Source organism: Dasypus novemcinctus, chromosome 26 (assembly GCF_030445035.2).
Source record: "Dasypus novemcinctus isolate mDasNov1 chromosome 26, mDasNov1.1.hap2, whole genome shotgun sequence".
NCBI lineage: Eukaryota > Metazoa > Chordata > Mammalia > Cingulata > Dasypodidae > Dasypus > Dasypus novemcinctus.
The window spans coordinates 2596672-2619059 of NC_080698.1; the positions used below are offsets into that span (position 1 = coordinate 2596672).

A 22388-nucleotide genomic window follows, 5' to 3' on the forward strand; every position below is an offset into this window, starting at 1 on the left:
ATTGATTGATACCTTCCCTCTTTTTAGTGAGAGTGTACATTTTTACTTATATTTATTCTGATCATTTCAATGGAATTTTGGGAGGCAAGTATGGTAAACCCATGAACTTTTCACCAATTCAATTTTGAAATATTCATTTTTCAATGAAAATCTCATTTCATTTTAAATAAATATCAATGTGTGTGAGTATATGGTGTGTGTATGTGTGAGTCACTAGAAATAAATGAAAATATTAACTGTGGCTATCTGTGGGTTCTAAGTTTAAAAATTGTTTTTTGTTTTTGTTTTTGCATTTCTATATTTTTCTTTTTTTTTTTTTTTTTTAAAGATTTATTTATTTATTTATTGTCCCCCCCTCCCCTGGTTGTCTGTTCTTGGTGTCTGTTTGCTGCGTCTTGTTTCTTTGTCCGCTTCTGTTGTCGTCAGCGGCACGGGAAGTGTGGGCGGTGCCATTCCTGGGCAGGCTGCACTTTCTTTTCACGCTGGGCGGCTTTCCTCACGGGCGCACTCCTTGCGCGTGGGGCTCTCCCACGCAGGGGACACCCTTGCGTGGCACGGCACTCCTTGCGCGCATCAGCACTGCGCATGGCCAGCTCCACACGGGTCAAGGAGGCCCGGGGTTTGAACTGCGGACCTCCCATATGGTAGACAGACACCCTAACCACTGGGCCAAAGTCTGTTTCCCCTCTATATTTTTCAACTTATCTACCAGAATAATATATTACTTTATTTTCTTGGTGGTGTAATTTTTATAACAAATTCACATACCATAAAATTCTCCTTTTTAAAGTATGCAAATTCGGTGGTTTTTAGGATATTCTGAAGTTTGTGTAATCCTCACCATTATCTAATTCCAGGACATTTCAACATGCCAAAAAGAAATGCCACCCCAATTACAGTCACTTCCCATACCCAGCCTAGCTCCTGGCAATTGCTCATTTCTCTTTCTCTATAGATTTGTCTGTTCAATATTTATCACATAAATGGACTTATAGAGTATGTGGTCTTTTGTGCCTGACTTCTTTCACTTCAAGATCTGTCCATGCTGTAGTGTATCGATACTACATTCCTTTTTAATTATGAATATTACATTACATGGACATACCTTTTTTATCCATTCATCAGTTGATGGACATTTAGGAAGTTTCCATTTGTTGGCTACAGTGAACAATGTTGCTTTGAACTTCATGAACAAGTTGTGCATTGCTTTTACAATCAGAGAAAAATACTGCTTCAAACATTACAAATAATATTTTTAAATGGTTTAGAAGTCAAACACTTCACTGGTTTCAACTGACTTTGCTCCTAATAAAAAAAGTATATGGTTTTACTATTTACTTAAAAACTGCCTCATATCTGAAAATAACCTGGATAAAATTAATTAACTAGAAATAAGCATGCCTGCATTACTAATTGATCACCTAATAAATCCAATCTTATTTTCAACATGGTGAGGGTACACTGATGTGAATTAACAATTTATATGACATTCACAATCATTATTTCAGAATAATAAGTCTTCCTTTTAAGAATATCATCTTAGAATATATTTCATTCTGACACATAAAACATTCAGAAAACAATACTTTGTGTTCTGAAATAAAACCTGCTCAGGCCATGAAAAGAGGAAAAAGTCTCTTTGACCACCCATTCATGGAGGGCAACTTAGAAAGGGATTATTTCCATTACATTTTCATCAGGGATGGCAAAGAAAAGTATATCATGTTATCACAGAGCCTGGAAATATAATGACTTCCAGGTTGCTAAGCAACACCTCAATGCTAAAGGCCCAGTATCTGTGATCTCTAGAGACACTCAAATTTTATTAAAATCTGCTCATAGCCATTGCACAAAAGGTACATGTGGAGTTTATAAACAGGCTTGGTTCCCTGACATAATAAAGTGGCATCAAACTTTTGTGGTATTCAAAACTAAGTGTTTTAGAGGTCCAGTTAATGAAATCTATAACATTTCTTGGGGTTTCCGTAGCAAGAAAGCAAGTGCTTTCATTTACTATAAATACAAATATTCAGTATCCTGGAAAAATTACACTGCATAGAACTTTGAGGCTCTCTTTGAAGAAAGGATAAATGTATTCTATGTGTGGAATGGGAAAGGGAGGCAAAGATAATTTATTACGAGAGCCCAATCATCTGCTTCAAGAAGGGCATGGTAACGACCGAGGAAAGCAAGATGCCATGGAAATAATGCTCAGAAACACTTTCAGAGCATCTCCTTAAGCATCGGCATTGGAAAAGCTAACTAACCCCTGACAGAAAAAGCTAGGACAGGCCTCGACATGGATTTCGAGTACATCTAGGATGTTTGGCTAATGAGCCCTGCTCTCTCTATGGTGCATGTATGGACTGCTTAACCTCCCCCATCCCCATCAGAAAAGTTCCAAGGAGAGATCCTGGAAGTAGCCCATGTGGTCACTTCAGCCCTATAAGCCAATATATGTAAATCAAAGTAAATGTCTCCTGGGAAGTGGATGTGGCTCAAGTGATAAGGCCTCCACCTACCATATGGGAGGACCTGGGTCCGATCCCTGGGGCCTCCTGGTGAAAAAGAAGAGAAAGTGTGCCTGCACGGCAAGCCAGTGCCTGTGGGGGGAGCCAAGTGCCCATATGAGTGCCCACATGGCAAGCCGCGTGCCCACACAGTAAGCCAAGTGCCCGCACAACTGAGTCACACAGCAAGATGATGATGCAACAAAAGAGAGACAAAGGGGAGAGTCAAGGTGAAGTGCAGCAGAGACTAGGAGCTGAGGTGGCACAATTCTTTCTACATCAGAAGTCCCTAGGACCAATTCCCAGTGAATCCTAGAGAAGAAAGATGAAAAGAGAAGACAAAGACAGAGAAATAGACACAGAAGGTCACACAGTGAATGGACACAGACAGCAAAAACAGCAGGGAGGTGGAGGGAAGAAAAAAAAATGCCTACTGACATTGAATGAAGGGCCATTTACTGTGATGCTTCATTCTAAAGGCAAATTCTTTTTTTTTTTTTTAAGATTTATTTTATTTAGTTCTCTCCCCTACCCCCCCCCCCGGTTGGCTGTTCTCTGTGTCCATTTGCTGCATCTTCTTTATCTGCTTCTGTTGTCAGCGGCACGGGAATCTGTTTTTCTTTTTTTTTTGCATCCTCTTGCTGTGTCAGCTCTCTGTGTGTGCGGCACCATTCCTGGGCAGGCTGCAGTTTCTTCTGCGCTAGGCGGCTCTCCTTACAGAGCGCATTCCTTGTGTGTGGGGCTCCCCTACGCAGGGAACACCCCTGTGTGGCAGGGCACTCCTTGCGTGCATCAGCACTGCACGTGGGCCAGCTCCACACGGGTCAAGGAGGCCCAGGGTTTGAACCGCGGACCTCCCATGTGGTAGACAGATGCTCTAACCACTGGGTCAAGTCCTCCGCCCCCTAAAGGCAAATTCTTGCAGAGAAACTATGCCTGCAAGTGGCCTCACAAGGTCTGCTAAGCTAAATGGTAGTCACAGAGGGGCAGAGGGTGCTACCTAAATATTTATTTGTAGTACCCAAGCCCCAGGGATCCTGCCCAATTGGGAAACAAAGTTCTTGGGACAAATACACTTGCAGACAAATGACGGGTGGCCCACCCTCACGCGGACACACACAAAAGGGCCGATCCCAGCCGAGGCACGCTGTTCTCATCAGCCAGCATCTCTGTGATCAACAATACAACATAAGTCAGCTGCAAAGTGAAAACTCAAATCTTGCAAACGATGTGGGGTTTCATGAAATCAGTGTGTGCAGCAGAGGAATCACACCCAGAGCTTCTGCCAAGGGAGGTTCTGGCAGACAACGAGGCTGAAGAAGAGAACCCCTTCAAGGGTGCAGACAGGGTAGGCACTTCTGAAGGGAGTACACATGTGCATAGCACTGTGAATGTGATCACACCACCATGTTGCGTGTTGAATGTGGGTTAAAGGGAAAACGTCAGGTTGTATATATTACTAGAATTGAAAAAAAAACACGGGAGTGCACAACACAGTGAACCCTAATATAAACTATGGACTCCAATTAATAGCACAACTCTAATAATATTCTCTCATCAGTTGTAATAAATATACCACACTAAGGAAAGGTATTAATAACACGGGGGATATATGGGAACTCTATTTTCTGCATGATTTTTCTATAAACCCACATCTTTTCTTTTCTTTTTTCTTTTTTTTGTTAAAGGAGGCCCTGAGGATTGAACCCAGGACCTCATACATAGGAAGCAGGCGTTCAGCCACTGAGCTACATCCACTCTCCAATGAGAGCCGGGTTTTTTTATTTGTTTGTTTTTAGGAGGTACCAGGGATCGAAGTCAGGACTTCATACATTGGAAGCAGGAGCTCACCACTGGAGCTACATCCACTCCCTCCACATCTTTCCTAATAAAAAATTATATTAAAAATAGGACTGTACAGTACAATTACCCCTAATGTAAACTACGGACTATAGTTAATATAATAATATAAGAATAGTAACATTGTTTCATCAGTTTAAACAAGGGTACCAGATTAATGCAAAGTGCTACTAATAGGGAAAATGGTGTGTGTTGGGGGGGGCATATGGTGGTATATGGGAGCCCTGTATTTTCTGCACCATTTTTTTGTAAACCTACAACTTCTCTAATAAAAAATTTTAAAAGAATGGCAGTACGGTCATTTGAAAATAAGGTATGCCTATAAGTAAGTTAGCTTCCTATAAATCCAGGGGTTAAATGAAAATAAATTCTGATTTCAAAATAAATTACTCTAATACAAAAAAAGAAATGTGAATAGCAATGGGAAACTAATGAAGACCTTAAGTGGTTTTATAAAAAATATCCATTTTTATGATGGTGCCAGAAAGGTTCAACATAAAGGACACTGCGATGTGCCATCACACCATGTTGTAAGTGTAAACTCCCGGGGAGAGCCCCTTGGGAGGGCGTGGCAGCGCGCCTCCACAGGCCTCCTTGGCGGAAGCTGGGGGAAGCCTGGCTCCCGTGGCGGGGGACATGGGAGCCCAAGCAGGCTGGGTGGGATCACCTCTGCCCCAGGGCCCTGCGGCTCCCGGGAGGACCCCGCCTCTCGCTTGCAGCCTCCGCCTTCCTGACTGCCGACCGCCACCCCGGTTCACGCGTCACTCTGAGCAGCCCAGGTCTCCCAGGTTTTCCCTCTCCCAGGGACTCTCACCCCCCACAGGCACTGGACCCCTTTTACTGACTCCCTTGCACCCCCTGCCCTGGAGCCCTGTGCCCTGGAGACAGCCGCCTCTTCTCTGGGCGCTGCCTTCACCTGCTTGCTCCAGCTGAAACTGGGCTTTCCCTGCTGACTGCACCCCTCCGCGGCTGCTTCTGCGCCTCCCTCCCCCACCACACTCCCTTCCTTGCTGCAGTTACCTGTGGACCCCACCTCTGGTCCCCAACTCACTGTCCATGTCTTCACTACCACCCCGCGCCATGGTGCTTGGTCATTTTACTGTCCACAGAGAGGGCCTTTCTGGAACCCTCACTCCCCAGTTCTGTGGCTCTCTCTCCAGTCATCTTGTCCTGCACGCCCTCTGCCTCCAGTCCAGACCTCTCTTACTTGGAATTCCAGGCGTGAAGATCCTGTGCCCACTCGACATTCCCATTTGGATGCTTGAGGACACCTCAAACTTAACATGTTCAAAATTGAGCTCTCGGGTCCCCCCAAACATGCTCTTCCCATGGTTTTAGCCATCTCAGTTTTGGTCTGGACCAAAATTAGAATCATCTTTGATTACTCTGTCTTGCAAGCCACATCCAAACTGTCAGCAAATTCTAATGGTTCTACCTTCAAGATACAAGCAAACCATGACCGACCGGACTTCGCCTCTCGCAGGGCATGGCCATGGCTCTCCTGGGCAGAGGAGCCTCCTACTGAATCTCCTCACTGCTTGCCCACAGCCCTCGTGACTCCCTGCACCGCCTCACACCCTCCTCACTCTCTCCTACAGCTTCTCCTCGCTCCTTCTGCACAGACACACTGCCATTCCTGCATCTCCCGGAACATGGAGGGGGGGGGGGCGCACTTGCCAGGCCCCTGACGAGCAGGCTCTTGTTCCAAATAACTCCATCTGCTTCCTGAATTTCCTTCAAGTCTTTACTCAGACTAAATTGCAAATGCCCTGGAGAACTTCCTATTTTTCTTTCCCTCTGTATTTCTCTCCTCAGTACTTTTATTTCTAAAATACTACATAGTTCACTCATTGGTTGTCCCTGGTACACCTTTCTCTTCAGTAGAAACAGGATTTTTCTGTTTTGTTCACTGCTCTATCCCCAGCAGTTAGAACAATGTCAGGCACAGAGTACACACTCAACATATACTCGTTGAGTGACCGATCATTCTATGTCTTACTGATGATTTTTTTCCGTGTAGCATTGTAAAATGCTACAGAACTCATTATAAGAATGCCTACATAACGGAAATGTTAAAAAGCAAAATACATTTATTTTAAAAAGCTGTAGTTTCATTCTTTTTGAATAAAGTTCAGCCAAACATTTTGCTGTGGTTTACCACAACAGTCAAGTAGCTAGTTTAAGTGAATTTACATTAGGTGGCTTTATTTCCAATACCACTTACTCTGGAACAAAAAGGAACTGCTCTCTTGATAAATCAAACATCTAAACTTAGTCAAATATTTTTCTTGACTGAATTAAAAACACTAGCTTACAAAACAACAAAAAGAGGTCATAATGTACCTTTAAATTCAACTTATCTATCAATGTAAATTTAAAACACTAGCTCAGATAAAAATCTAAAATATCAACTGAAATATCCTTATCATCTTTGGCTTTTTCTGTGATTATTTAAGAACTAAAACCCAGAAACCCATGCCTGGTTCTTTGTTGTAAACAGCCCATATACTTCAAACAATCCTTTTAATGAAAGAAACCCATTCCCAGTAAGATAATGTTGGTATTAAATATTGTTTTTCAGTGAAAGGAAACCATTTTTTAAAATTACTATATCATCTGCCCTTTTGGTTGTATCTCAAGGAATATTTCTTCAGATTCTAAATTCTACAACTCAGATTGATGCTAAAACAGGGAAAAAGAATGGTTTCAGAGTTCCTAGGTTCTTCATTTGTCCCTTTAAACCTTGAAGGACTCTGTGAAGAAATGTTAGGTTACACTCATTTTCAGCAAAAAATGTATGTCTGTCCTCATTGTGGAATGAAAAGGAATGGGGGCCTATAAGAGAATTTGGAAGGAAAATGATGATGAATACAGTAGGATTTTCTGAAGGCTGCAGAGGGGTGGGTATTTCAAATGCGTCTTTTATACATCTCCAGACAACGGTCCCGGCTGGCCCCTGCCACGTCCACTGCACCGGGAGGAGGCTGTGAGGCTGGCAGGTCAGCGGTGCCACTACATTAGCATCACGCTCCGTGCGTCCCATCTCTGCTTGCACAGAGGAGTCAACGGCACGTGCTGAAGCCAATTTTAGACAGAGAACACGTTTATGAAGGTTCATGTGTAGTCAACATTTTGAGTGTTGGAGTAAGTTAGCTGTAATTAAAAGAAAAGCAGCTGATCTATAATTATCACCTGAGGAAAACTCCCACTGATATCAAATTTAAGTGACAGATAAACTTAGGAGATGCTTGAAGGATTTCCATCACATTTTTACAGCTAGAGCATGGAGTATAATTATAAAACCTCCCAACTTCCTGGTAAATTACAACAGATGATTAAATCCTATAGTTTCCTCAGCATTCTCTGGATGTTCTAAATACAGACTATAATGAGGAAGGACACCCTAGGGCCAAAACATATCCCAACTCTGTTAGCAGAAATTAAGTGTCCTATTCCTTTAGTTTGTTAGTAAAAACTGTGGTTTTAGATACTGTCACAAGAATTTAAACAAATACCTAGAATCCAGGGTCTTTTATGTGATTCACTGAGGAGGGGTCTGCCACATTTCCCCCCAAATATGGTTCCCTAATAACCAGAGTGTTTAAGTTGCTGACATACATAATACCCAACTTTGTCAACTATGGATCAAGTATATTTCAAGCTTCCCTCTCTGACCTCACCCAGGCTCACTTAGCTTTGGGGAGAGGAGGGCATTCCTCTTTCTTAGGACTTAAAAAGAGACAGCCCTTCTTTCATAGGGACTAGTATACAAAGTATATAAAGAACTCTTACGACTCAACAACAAAAAGCCAAACAACCAATTAAAATACAGGCAAAGGACTTGAATAGACATTTCCCAAAGAAGAGGTACAAATGGCCAACAAACACAGGAAAAGAGTCTGAGAAACCTATGGGATACCATCAAGCATATCAATATACACACTGTGGGAATCCCAGAAGGAAAGGAAAGAGAGAAAGGGGCAGAGAGACTATTCAAAGAAATAAAGGCAGAAAACTTTCCAAATTTAACAAAAAGCACGAATATATACATCTAAGATACTCAGCGACTTCCAAATGGGATAACCTCAAATAGATCCCCACCATGACATATTATAATCAAACTGCCAAGTGCCAAAGAGAATTCTGAAAACGGCAAGAGAAAAGCAACATGTCAAGTACAAGGGAACCTCAATAAGTTCAGGTGCCGATTTCTCATCAAAAACCACAGAGGTAAGAAAATAGTAGGATGAGACATTGAAAGTGCTGAAAACAAAACATATAGTTGTTTTAGTTTGCTAAATGCTGCCCAAACTATATTACCAGAAATGGGTTGGCTTTTACAATGGGGATTTATCAGGTTAAAAGCTTACAGTTCTAAGGCTGTGAAAGTGTCCAAATCAAGGCATCTTCTGAGATGCTTTCTCCCTGAGCCACAGCTGTGGGCCATAAGGCACATGGCTGCATCTGCTCTCACTCCCCTCTCCTCCTGGACTTGCTGCTTTCAGCTTTGGGATACTCCAACAGTGGCTTTGCTCTCTCCCAGGTTCATTGATTTCAACTTCTGGAGGCTTGTCTTTGTCTCTGCAGCTTATTTTAAAAAATATCAGGGGCTTTTTATTCGTCCGCTTGTAAAAGACCCTAATAAGAGGATGAAGACCAACCCTGGGTCACGCGATCTAATCAAAGGCCATTAACTGAAGTAATTTAATCAAAAGGTCCCACCTACCATAGGTTTACATGCACAGGAATGGACTAGCTTTAGGAACAGGATTTTCTGGGGTCTACCAAAGTTTCAAACTGCCAAACTGGCCTACCTGTCTTTCAAAAATGAGGGAGATTTGAGATATCCCCAGATAAACAAAAGCTGAGGGATTCTACCCCCCTAGACTGGCCCTACGGGAGATGCTGACAAAGGCTCTGCAGGTCGAAACAAAAGGCCCTTAGACAATAGAGCATTGCTATGTGACAAAATAAAGATCTCCAGTGAGGGTAATGGTACGGATAAATATAAATGTCAGTAATATTTGGATTTACTATCCTATACTTAAAGTAAATATAGGATTTACTTCCTATAGGATCTAAAAGACAAATGCATAAAATATAATGATGAATCAGTGGTTTTGAACTTGTAATGTATAAACATGCCATTTGTGACAAGAACTACATGTAGGGGAGTAGAAGAGCATAGGAACATATTTTGTATATACTATTGAAGTAAGTTAAAATCTAAACAAATTAGATTGTTATAGATTTAAGATGCTATATTTAAGCCTGCGGGTAACTACAAAGAAAATATTGGGGAATATGCATGCTCACATTACAGATTTCCAGGGCTGAGGAAAAGGGAATGGAAAGTTAATGCACAGTAGGCATAGGGTATCTGTTTGGGCAGAGGGGAAAGTTTTAGTAAGTGGAAGGTAGTGAGGGTACCACAACATTGTGAATGCAATAAATCCTATTAAATAGTATGCTATATATGGTAAGCGTTATATCAACATTAAATTTCATAAACTTGATAACTGCTCTTAAGGTGGTTATATAAGTGAATGTAACCTTGTTCTCAGGAAATGTTCATGGCAGTATTAAGAGTTCAAGGAGCATGATGTATACAGTTTGCACTCAAGTGTTCAGAAAATGTATTTATAAATAAATGGATGGAGAGACGGATAGATTGATAAAATGATTCTGCAGGGAAGTGGATTTGGCTCAACAGATAGAGCATCCACCTACCACGTGGGAGGTCCAGGGTTCAAACCCAGGACTTCCTGACCTGTGTGATGAGCTGTCCCACGTGCAGTGCTGATGTGCTCAAGGAGTGCCGTACCACACGGGTGTCCCCTGCATAGGAGAGCCCCACGCACAAGGAGTGCACCCCGTAAAGAAAGCCACCCCACGTGATAAAAGTGCAGCCTGCCCAGGAGTGGTGCTGCACACATGGAAAGCTGACACAGAAGATGATGCAACAAAGAGAGACACAGATTCTCGGTGCTGCTGACAAGAATACAAGTGAACACAGAAGAATACACAGCAAATGGACACAGAGAGCAGACAACTGGGGGGGGGGAAAGGGAGAGAAATAAATAAATAAATCTTTAAATAAATAAATAAATAAAATAAAATGATTCTGCAAATGGGGCAAAATGTTCAGTTTGGTGGATCTGGGTGTCTGGGGCTCTACTGAAATTCTCTGTATGGGGTTATATTATTTTTGTATCTGCCCTGTAAGTTTGAAAGGATTTCAAAGTAAAAAAAATTGTAAAGCAAAAAGAACTGTCAGTAACAAAAGCATACATTTTATAGACATTTTTCATTTTGCTTGGTAGATACTTTTAAAATAGCTATTGCATGTGAAATATGATGATAAAAATTTATTTCACAGTAAAGATAACTGAAATTCAATTGAGATGCTGCCACAACCAGAATTTCCTAATTCCAACAATAGTGTCTAAGGTCAAAATGCTATTAAAATCTGTTTGGTACCTCCCGGCCTTTCCTGGCCCATTTCTGCAGCCCTGACAGGGCTCCCTGGACTTGCGGGCCCTTGTTCAGGATGAGTTTCCTGCTGCTCCACACGTGGACGCACAGCGCGCCCGCCTACCCTCGGCCACACATCGACTCCCATGCCTCTTGTGGGGAGTGCGGCCGTCTCCTGCGCTGTGGCGCTGAGTGTGCGCTGACTTGTGCTGAAGCCAGGACAAAACATGAGCTCTCCAAGGCAGGGAGCAGGACCAGCACGTTTTCAGTATCCCCAGTGCAGAGCTGTGCACAGTGTAATTGTTCTATTAATTTTTTTACAAATGAAGGAACAAATCTTCCTGGTGCCTTATATATCAAAGTTCAGGTTTGGAGGGACTCAATGAAGGCAGTTCAAGACACCGGGAAACACAGCCCATCATCTAAGGGTGACCAGCCAGCCTTGTGAGCACCTGCAGACTGGTGCTGGCAGAGCAGCAGCAGAGGCCAGCTGCTTTGAAAGAGCTTGGGCCAGGGGCAGTTAAGGTGGGCATGATGCCGACTCTGCCATTTCCTGGCTGGTGGCCTGGGAAACATTACTGGCGCTTTTTAAGCCCTAATGTTTAACCTGTAGAATGGGTATGGGCACTCCAGCATTGCTTGGAAGACAAACGCCATCCTGCACTGAAAGTCGTTAGTACAGGGCCTGGGGTACAATAACAACAAACATCTGTGGACCACATTTTTCTGCGTCAGACACTAAAACACGCTGAAGACAGGATCATGAGCAAAGCCACACCACCATCCTGAGCAGGGGCACAGGGAAACGTGAAAGTGAGAGCAGAGCCCAGCAGTGAGAGCAGAGCCCAGCCCCGAGGAGGGTGGCCTCCAGGGCCCTGGGGCTGGGTACTGGGGCACAACTCTCTGGGTGGCCTGCTGCCATTCCCCCACTGCCCTCGCAGAACTGGGCCTCACAGACCAGCCCACGCCCCAGCCACGCTGACGCCGGAACCCCGGTGTGTGTTGCTTGCTCACTCCCAGCACTGCCTCCAGACAGTGGCAGAGGACAGCGGCGGTTGGCCGGCAAGCAGTTACTGGCGCTCCTCGAAGCCTAGACAAGACACACCAAGGGGTTGGGGTGACACTGGGCGTCTTTGGTGGGGGTAGGGGGGAGCACTGTATTTTCACTCTTGATCTATACAGACTATTTTTCCTGTTAATCAAACAGTCATTGTAACTATACCCCAGAAAATTTGACATCTTGCTTACTAAATACCTGACTAAAAGGTTACAGAAGCTCCCTGGAGGAATGGCTGGGGCAGGTAAAAAGTACAAGATGAACCAAGAATATCATGTTATGATAGAAAGGATTGAAAAAAAAAATGATGGGGATACATCAAAAAGACCCAGCAGATATCCAAAGTTTTCCACTAGCCAAATCTGGGACAACAATGGATTATCACCCACTGAATAGAAGACGCATCCATGAGTTGTTCCTGATAATAAAGACAATAAATAAATGAGGCATAAGGGGAAATTTTTCCTTACAGTAGAATGCTGGCCAGTAATTACAGAAGGAATATTACAAGTTGAAAAATAACCTTTTTCCCCCCAAATTAAAATAACTACTACCTATTGATTAAAGCATGTGGTCAAAATTAACACCAACTGTAACAGGCAAAGAGACATCACATGCTGGAAGTGGTGCATGGAGGAGACACAATCATTTTGGGGTATTCCTGAACCTGACTGAGAAAACACACAGAATCGAGCTGGCAAGAGTCTACAGAACACCTGGCCCAAGGTCCTCAAATATCTCACAAAGACAAACACTGGGGGACTACTCCAGATTCAAGAGACATGTGCAGTAAAGGTAATAAATTATTTTGAACTAAATCCTTATACCAGAAAAGAAAATTATCAAGGACTTATTGACAGAATTGGAATACTGACCACAAATTAGTAACTGAGTCCTATCAATGCTAAATTTCTTGATTTTGAGAACTGACCTGTGTGGTTTAAGAGGATATCCTCCTTCTTCGGCAACACGTTTGTATTACGGGGTGAGGAGAGACAAGGTCCCTAATGTACTCGCAAACGGTTCAGAAAAAAAATGATGTGCATATGCAGACAGGAAACAACACGGTAAGTATTAACAAGAGGTGATCTGGGGAAAGGTAACTGGGAGTCCTTTTACTGCTTGTTTTTCTTCTGGACGCTGGAAATGACGGTAAAGAAAATGACGGCTCCCTGTCCAGATGCGTCCCCTGAAGCCCCCCACCCAAACACCAGTTTCTGTGTGGACTCACCATTCTCCTGAGAATCCTCAGCAGAAGCTTCTGCTCCTTCGGGTCTTCCTTGGACTTCAGTAACTCAGCAAAGATCTCTGCATTTTCGGGAGACAGGCTGTTTGGGTTTTCCCCTCCGTACAGCTGAACCAATATAGACAGACACTTGGAGGAAACCTCAAAAATTTCAGGATCCTCATTAGGAAGCTGAAAATTAACAAAGAGGACAACTTAGGCTCCATCAAAAATTGCACTGGTACCTACAATCTGATTTATTGGACTTACCACACTCAGCTAAGATGGAGGTGAAGAAGGACAACCACCACACCATGGAGCCTAGAGTGATTACAACTGAAAATGGGAGGATTGCATCCAGCATCCAGGTGGAATCTGAGCCTCCTCTTGACATAAAGGTGCAATGGACACAACCAATCCAGTGTCCACATAGAAGAGGTGGCATTGGATTGGGAAAAGTGGACATAATGGACAAAGGGTATGGGGAAAGGCAGGAAGAGATGAGAGGTGGAGGCGTCTTCGGGACATGGAGCTGCCCTGGATGGTGCTTCAGAGGTAATCACCGGACATTGTAAATCCTCACAGGGCCTACATGATGGAATAGAGGAGAGTATGGGCCATGATGTGAACCAATGTATATGAGGTGCAGAGGTGCCCAAAGATGTACTTACCAAATCCAATGGATGTGTCATGATGATGGGAACGAGTGTTGTTGGGGGGGGGGAGAGGGGGGGTGGGGGGGTGGGGTTGAATGGGACCTCACATATATATTTTTAATGTAATATTATTACAAAGTCAATAAAAAATAAAAAAATTTAAAAAAAAATGCTACGGAATTAGCAAAAAAAAAAAAAAAAAAAAAAAAAATTGCACTGGTATCCCTCAAGACAGGCGATAGAATTTGGTTTAATAGAGGGAATTCCAATTTGGGTACAAAGTCTGAACAAATTACTTTTTTTAAATAACATTTTTTATTTATTTTTAAAAGATACATAGATGACAGAAAATGTTAAATTAAAAAAAATATAGGGGATTCCCATATGACCGACTCCCTACACCCCCCCCCTTCCCACATGAACTTCTTTCATTAGTGTGGTAATTTCATTGCAATTGATGAACATATTTTGGAGCACTACGACACAGCATGGATTACAGTTTACATTGTAGTTTACACTCTCTCCCAGTCCATTCAGTGGGTTATGGCAGGATATATAATGTTCTGCATCTGTCCCTGCAATATCATTCAGGACAACTCCAAGTCCCGAAAATTCCCCCATATCACACCTCCTTTTCCCTCTCCCTGCCTTTAGCAACTGCCATGGCCACTGTCTCCACAATTTCTTCTATTGCTAGAGTCACAATAATTCTATAGTAGAATACCAGTAAGTCTACTCTAGTCCATATTTTATTCCTCAATCCTGAGGACTCTGGGATGGTGATGTCCACTCAATCTCTTAACTGAGAGGGGGCTTCGAGAGTCTCTTGCTTGCAGTTGTAGACTCTCTCAGTTCCTTGATGTGGTAGTAAACAACTTTTGTTTTTTTGCTTTTGTTTTTTAATTTATTTCTTTCCCCTCCCCCCCCCCCCCCAGTTGTCTGCTCTCTGTGTTCATTCTCTGTGTATTCTTCCGTGTTCACTTGTACTCTTGTTGGCAGCACTGGGAATCTGTGTTTCTTTTTGTTGCGTCATCTTGTTGCATCAGCTCTCTGTGTGTGCAGCCCCACTTCTGGGCAGTCTGAATTTTTTTTGCGCAGGGCAGCTCTCCTTACGGAGTGCACTCCTTGTGCATGGGGCTCCCCTAGGTGGGGACACCCCTGTATGGCAGGACACTCCTTGCACGCATCAGCACCGCGCGTGGGTGAGCTTCACCACATGGGTCAGGAGGCTCTGGGTTTGAACCTTGGACTTCCCATGTGGTAGGCAGATGCCCTATCCATTGAGCCAAATCCACTTCCCAACTTTTGTTTTAAATCCATCTCTTTCACAATGTATATAGTCACTCAAATGAGGCTACTACCACAAAATCAGAATAAGGCCCTTCTTTGCCATATAAAAGAGAACAGCATGGAACTAGCAGAGGGTCAATATATACATACATGTGTGTGTGTACATGACTGGGTCCCTGTATATGGAAACAGTTTGGTTTTTTAGAGGCATGTTTAATCGGTTTAGGAAAAATCTACTTCCTAGAGGATATTAAAGGGACCCTTTGGCCTTGCCTGCATCCAAATCATTATAAACCAAACAGGTGGGGGAGAGAGCAATGTTCTGTATCACAAGACTGTTATATGAAACAATCATACAATACGAATCTTAACTTTTTACTTCTAAAGTTTACTTACAACAGCTTTATTAAGATATAATTCACATACTTTACAATTCACCCGTTTAAAGTATACAGTGATTTTTTTTTTAATTCAGAGTCATGCACCCTTCACCATAATCAATTTTAGAGCATTTTCATCACCTGCCAAAGAAACTCTGAGCTCTTTAGCAGTCACACACACGTACAAAACACAATCCACCCCGTGTTAGGCAAGCAATAATCTACTGTCCATCTCGATGGCAGTTTGAGATTTTATGAATCCTAAAAAGAGAAACATTATGTCTGTAAACTAATCTATTCCTCTGGATGCAGCACCCTTTGTTTGCATTACATTTTGTTGAGGGACCTTTAATTAAATTACTCGATAAGACCTATTTGGGGCTTTGGATTGGACTATGTCAGTGAGTCAAGACAGATCAGTGCCCCCTTGCTGTGTCTGATATAACCGGAGATGTAGAGACACACAGACAGACACAGGAAAAGGAAGTCATAATGTTTGGTCCTGTGATACGAGAGGACAAGAAGATTGCTTCAGCACGAAGCCTCAAGAGATGGGCCCATGGAGTAGCTCAAGCGGAATCGGTGAGCCTGGAGGGGAAGACGGAAATGAAGTGGAGGTGGCCCTTCATCTTGCTTCACCACGTGGCAGCAACTTTGGCGAGAAAACACCTCTGATGGTGCCCCTGTATGGACTTTTCACTGCCTTGGAACTAAGCTTTTACCTCAGGTAAATCTCATTTATAAAGGCCAATATATTTCTGGTACTTCACATTGGCAGCCCTTTGGCAAACTAAAACAAACTCTATAGCTTTGACTATTCTGGACATTTCAGATATATGAAATCATACAACATGGGGCCCTTTGTGGCTGGCTTCTTTCACTTAGCATGTTGTCAACATTCATCCATGCTGTAGTAGGTTTCAGTACCTCATTTCTTTTTCTTATCCAATATACCATTGTATGAATATACCACATTTTGTTTATGCATTCATTGGTTGATGACATGTGAGTTCTTTCTCATTTTTGGCTATTATGAATAATGCTGCTACAAACATTCATACACAAGGTTGTGTGTTGACGTATGTTTTCATTTCCATTGGGTGATATACCTAGGAGTGGAATTGCTGGGTCATATGCAAAAACCTTTTGAGGATTTACCAGACTACTTTCCAAAGTTGCCATTTGCACCAGAAATATAGGAAACTTCCAAGTTTCTCTATGTGCTCACTAACACTTGTCAATATTTGTCTTTTTAATTATAGCCATCCTAATCGGTGTGGAGTGGTATCTCACTGTGATTTTTGTTTTACTTCCCTAATGGCTAATGATGTTAAGAATCTTTTCATGTGCTTATTGGCCATTCATATATCTTTTTTGAGAAATGTCTTTTCAGATACTATATGTCTATTATTTAAGTACTTTTTTTGTCTTTTTATGATTGAATTATAAGTTATTTATATATTTTAGATATATATCTCATATCAGATATATGATTTGCAAAAAAATTTATCCTACTGTGGACTATCTTTCACTTTCTTGATGGAATCCTTTGAAGCACTAAAGTTGCGTGTGTGTTTTTTTTTAATGAAGTCCAGTTTACCTATTTCTTCATTGTTATTTGTGGTTTTGGTTTCATAACTAAATACCCACTGCCTACAACAAGGTCATGAAGATTTAAGCCTATGTTTTATTTTAAGAATTTTATAAGTTTAACAAAGTTTAAGTCTTTGGTCTATTTTGAATTAATTTTTATATATGGTATGAGATAGGGGTCCAACATCATACTGTTGGATGTAGATTAAGCTTTTATTTTGGTGGCAGAGTTGGCCCAATGGTTAGGGCATCTGTCTACCACATGGGAAGTTCGTGGTTCAAACCCTGGGCCTCCTCGACCCATGTGCAGCTGGCCCATGTACAGGGTTGATGCGTGCAAGGAGTGCCATGCCACACAGGGGTGTTCCCTGCATAGGGGAGCCCCACGAGCAAGGAGTATGCCCCATAAGGAGAGCCGCCCAGTGTGAAAGAAAGTGCAGCCTGCCCAGAAATGGTGCCGCACACACAGAGAGCTGACACAACAAGATGACGCAACAAAAAGAAACACAGATTCCCGTGCCACTGACAACAGAAGCAAAGCAGACAAAGAAGATGCAGCAAATAGACACAGAGAACAGATAACTGGGGGGGGGGGGGAGAGAAATAAATCTTTAAAAAAAAAAAAGCTTTTATTTTAATATCATTATAGGTTTATATGCAATTTTAAGAAATAATGCTGAGAGATCCTGTGGTACTTTGAGGCTGTATGTACCTCAGAAAAACATGTTCTTAAATCTAATCCACTCCTGCGGGTGTAAACTCATTTTAAGTAGAAACTTTTGATGAGGCTACTTCAGTTAAAGTATGGACCACAGTGGTTCTTAATCCTCTTACGAGAGTCCTTTATAAGAGAATGATATTCAGACAGAGAGTAAGCAAGCCATGGAAATAAGAAGCAGAAATTAAGGGAGAGACCACCAGTGCTGCCATGTACCTTGCCATGGCATGGCAGAGGAGACAAGGACCACCAGCAACCAGTCTTCAGAAATAAAGCATCATCTTGATGATGTCTTGATTTGGACATTTTTCCAGCTTCAAAACCATGAGCAATTAAATTCCCACTGTTTAACCCAATAAAAACAAATAATTGTATTTGTTTTCAGAAACTCGGAAAACTAAAACAGATCCCATATATATTTCACCCAGTTTCCCTTAAGATTTTACTGCTTTTATATGCACCTATGTGTGTACATGTGCCTATGAAATTTTATTACATGTGTAGATTTGTGACAGCCACCACCAAAATAGACAGCAGTTCCACCATAAGGATCCTTTTTATAGCAAGTCAACTCCCTCCCTTCCCATCAACCTATCCCCAATCAACCACTAGTCTGTTTATTATTTTGTCATTTCAAGTAAGTTACATGAATGGAATCATATAGTAAATATGTATGGCTTTCTTCACTCAATATAATTTCCTTGTGATTCATCCAAGTTGTTTTATGTATCAACAGTTCATTTATTTTTACTACTGAATAATATTCCATGGTACAGATATACCAGTTTACTAATCTGTTGAAGAAAATTTGCATTGTTTCCATATTGGAGCTAACTCACATAAAACTATTATGAACATCTGTGAACAGGTTTTTCTTTGAAAATAAGCTTTCAGTTCATGGTAAAAATGCTCAAAAATGCAATTGCGGGGTCATACAGTAAGCTCAGGTTTAGTTTTCTAAAACTGGCAAACTATTTCCCAGAGTGGCTGTACCATTTTAGAAGATTCCTAGCAGCAATGTATGAAAGATCCAGTTTTTCCATATCCTCATCAGCATTTGGCATTGTCATCATTTTTTTTTTTTAATTTTAGCCACTCTAATAGGCTGGTAGTTATATCTCATTGTGATATTAATTTGCATTTCTCTAATGAATACTGGAAATGAACATACTTTCCATGTCTTTTTCCTATTTGGTAAAGTGGATTGTTTCTTTACTCTTGATACTTGAGAGTTCATATATTTTAGATACAATTATTTTTTCACTGTTTCAGTCAGCCAAAGGGATGTGGACGCAAAATACCAGAAATCTGTTGACTTTTATAAAGGGTATTTATTTGGGGTAGAAGCTTACAGTTACCAGGCCATAAAGCATACGTTACTTCCCTCACCCAAGTCTACTGCCATGTGTTAGAGCAAGATGGCTACAATGTTTGCCAGGGTTCAGGCTTCCTCTCTTCCCGGGGCTCCGTTTCTTTCTGGAGTCAGCTCCTCTGTTTTCTCCACAAGGCCAGGTGTAGACTATCAGGTGAATGACTTTTTTCTCTTCCTAGGGACTTCTCTTTCCTCATGACCAAGCTCCTATGTACTTACTTTCCACAGCTCCAGCTCAAGACCCCCTTGTGTCCTCCATGTCTTCATTTCCCCAGGCTCCTCATCAAAACGCCAGCATCAAAAACTCCAACATCAGAAAGCGGATGTGGCTCAAACACTTGGGCTCCCATCTACCTTACAGGAGGTCCAGGGTTCGATACCCAGGGCCTCCTGGTGAAGGCAAGCTGGCCCACACAGAGTGCTGACCTATGCAGAGTGCTGGCCCACGTGGAGAGCTGACGCAGCAAGATGATGCAACGAAGAGACACAGAGGGGAGACATTAAGAGATGCAGCAGACTAGGGAGCTGAGGTGGTACAAGAGAATGTGGGCCTCTCACCCACTCTGGAAGGTCCCAGGATCAGTTCCTAGAGCCGCCTAATGAGAATACAGGCAGAACCAGAAGAACACATAGCAAATGGACAGAGAGAGTAAACAATGGAGGAAGGGGAGGAAATAAATAAATCTTTAAAAAACAAATAAAAACCTCCAACTAACTCCTCTACTCTGCCACATCGTTTTACCTGTGAGTCCTGCCCACCAAGGGGGCAGGGACTCAACATCCTACTAATGTGACCCAATCAAAGCCCTAATCATAATCTAACCACGCCCAGGTACAGACCAGTTTATAAACATAGTCCAATATCTATCTTTGGAATTCATGAACCATATCAAATTGCTACAGTCATATATGTGGCTTGCAAATATTTCCTCCCAGTCTGTAGTTTGTCTTTTTATCCACATCAATTAGTCTTTGGCAGAGAAAAAACTTAAAATTTTGATGAGATCCCATTTATCAATTTTACTTCATAGGGGTTATGCTTTTGAAGTCAAGTCCAATAATTCTGCCTAGCCTTCTGCCTCAAAGATACTCTACAATTTTCTTCTAAATGCTTTGAGATAATTTTTTAAAAATGTTTTTATAACAGAAGTTGTGAACTTATAAAACAAACATACCCTTGTGTGGAATTCCCATATACCATCCCTTCACCAACATACCACATGATTGTGGAACATTTGTTACAGTTAATAAGATATCATCAGCATATTACCACTAACTAGGGTCCATAGCGTACATTTAGCATATATTTTCCATACCCCCTTATTATTAACAGAGTACATCTTTTGCATTACTGCAAGAATATTACAGTATTGCTGTTAAGTATAATCCATAGGTTACATTAATTATATTTTTCCCGTGCTTCTCCATATTCCCACCACCCTGCAATAGTGATGTATAGCCATTCTAGTTTAGAGAAGGACATACTTGCATTTGTACCATCAACCACAATTCTCACCTACTTCTGGGTTCACTGTGTTATTCAGTCCCTAGATTATTCTCTAGCTTTCTTTCAATTGACATTACTTCCCCAGACTATCCTTTTCAGCTGCAATCCCATTTATACACTAGCTACTACTCACTACAATGTTACCCTCAACTCTACCCATTTCTACATTTTTACAGTCAAAGTTATTTAAAACTTCTACCTATATTAAGCTTCCGTACTCCTTCAGAGCCATCCTCTTAATCTCCTAATAACCTGTACTCTAGGTTTTGCATGTATTCTTTGTATTCAGATTAGTGAGACCATGTAACATTTGTCCTTTTGTGTCTGGTTTATTTAATTTAGCATAATGTCTTCAAGATTCAACCATGTTATCACATGTGCTCCAATTTCATTTCTTCCTACTGCAGCATAGCATTCCATTGCATGTATATACCACACTTTATCGATTCATTGATTGATGGACATTGGCTTGTTTCCATCTTTTGGCAACTGTGAACAATGCTGCTATGAACATCAGTATGCAGACGTCTGTTCGTGTCACAGTTTTCAGTTCTTCTGTATATATTCCTATTAGATGAGTTGCTGGATCATATAGCAGTTTTACATTTAGCTTCTTGAAGAACCACCACACTGTCTTTCACAGAGGCTGCACCATTTTACAATCCAAAGGTGAAGGAGTGTTCCTATTTCTCTACATCCTTTCCAACATTCACTGCTGTTTTTGTTTTTGTTTTTTAATAATGCCATTCTATGCGGTATGAGACAATATCTCATTGTTTTGATTTGCATTTCCCTAATCGCTAGTGATATTGAACATTTTTCATGTGTTTTGCCATTTGTATTTCCTCTTTGGAGAAACGTCTAAGTCTTTCGCCCATTTTTCAATTGGATTGTTTGCTCTTTCATTGTTGAGTTGTATGTTCTTTTTGTATAAAAGGGAAATCAAACCCTTATGGGATATGTGGTTTCCAAGGATTTTCTCCCATTGCCAAGAAGGTGAAAAGGCAACCCACTCAAAGTCCTTTGAATCACAAAAGTGTTTAAGTTTGAGGAGGTCCCATTTTTCCATGTTTTCTTTCATTGCTTGAGCTTTTGGTGTAAGATTTAAGAATCCACCACCTACCACCAGGTCTTGAAGATGTTTTCCTACATTTTCTTCTAGGAGCTTTATGGTTCTTCCTTTTATATTTAAGTCTTTGAGCCATTTTAAGTTAATTTTTGTATAAGGTGTGAGATAGGGGTCTTCTTTATTTTGGATTTGGATATCAAGTTTTCCCAGCACCATTTGTTGAATAGACTGTTTTGCCCTAGCTGGGTGGGTTTTAACAGGCTTGTCAAAAATCACTTGACCACAGATGTGAGGATCTGTTTCTGAACCATCAGTTTGGCTCCACTGGTTTATATGTCTGTCTGTCTTTATGCCAGTACCATACTGTTTTTACCACTGTAGCTAAGTAATATGATTTAAACTCCAGAAGTAAGAGTCCTCCAACTTTGTTTTTTCTTTTAAAGATATTTCTGGCTATTCAGGGTTCCTTACCCTACCAAATAAATTTGATAATTGTGTTTTCCATTTGTTGAAAAAATGCTAGAAGAATTTTTATCGGGATTGCATTGAATTTGTGTATCAACTTACATAGAATTGACATCTTAATGATATTTAGTCTTCTAATCCACGAGCATGAAATGTTCTTCCAATTATTTAGGTCTTTTTAAAATTTCTTTTAGCAATGCATTGTAGCTTTC

At 41.5% G+C, this 22388-nt stretch overlaps 1 protein-coding gene across 13 annotated transcripts in view; it reads right to left on the minus strand.

Moving 5' to 3' along the window:
- Window positions 1-22388, minus strand: part of ULK4 (unc-51 like kinase 4) — a 659217-nt gene that overhangs the window by 120168 nt on the left and 516661 nt on the right. For all 13 annotated transcript variants that reach the window (XM_058288214.2, XM_058288209.2, XM_058288208.2 and 10 more), the window contains one exon: window positions 13133-13318. In XM_058288214.2, coding sequence (XP_058144197.1) covers window positions 13133-13318 — 186 coding nt within the window. The remainder of the gene's footprint in view (window positions 1-13132; window positions 13319-22388) is intronic.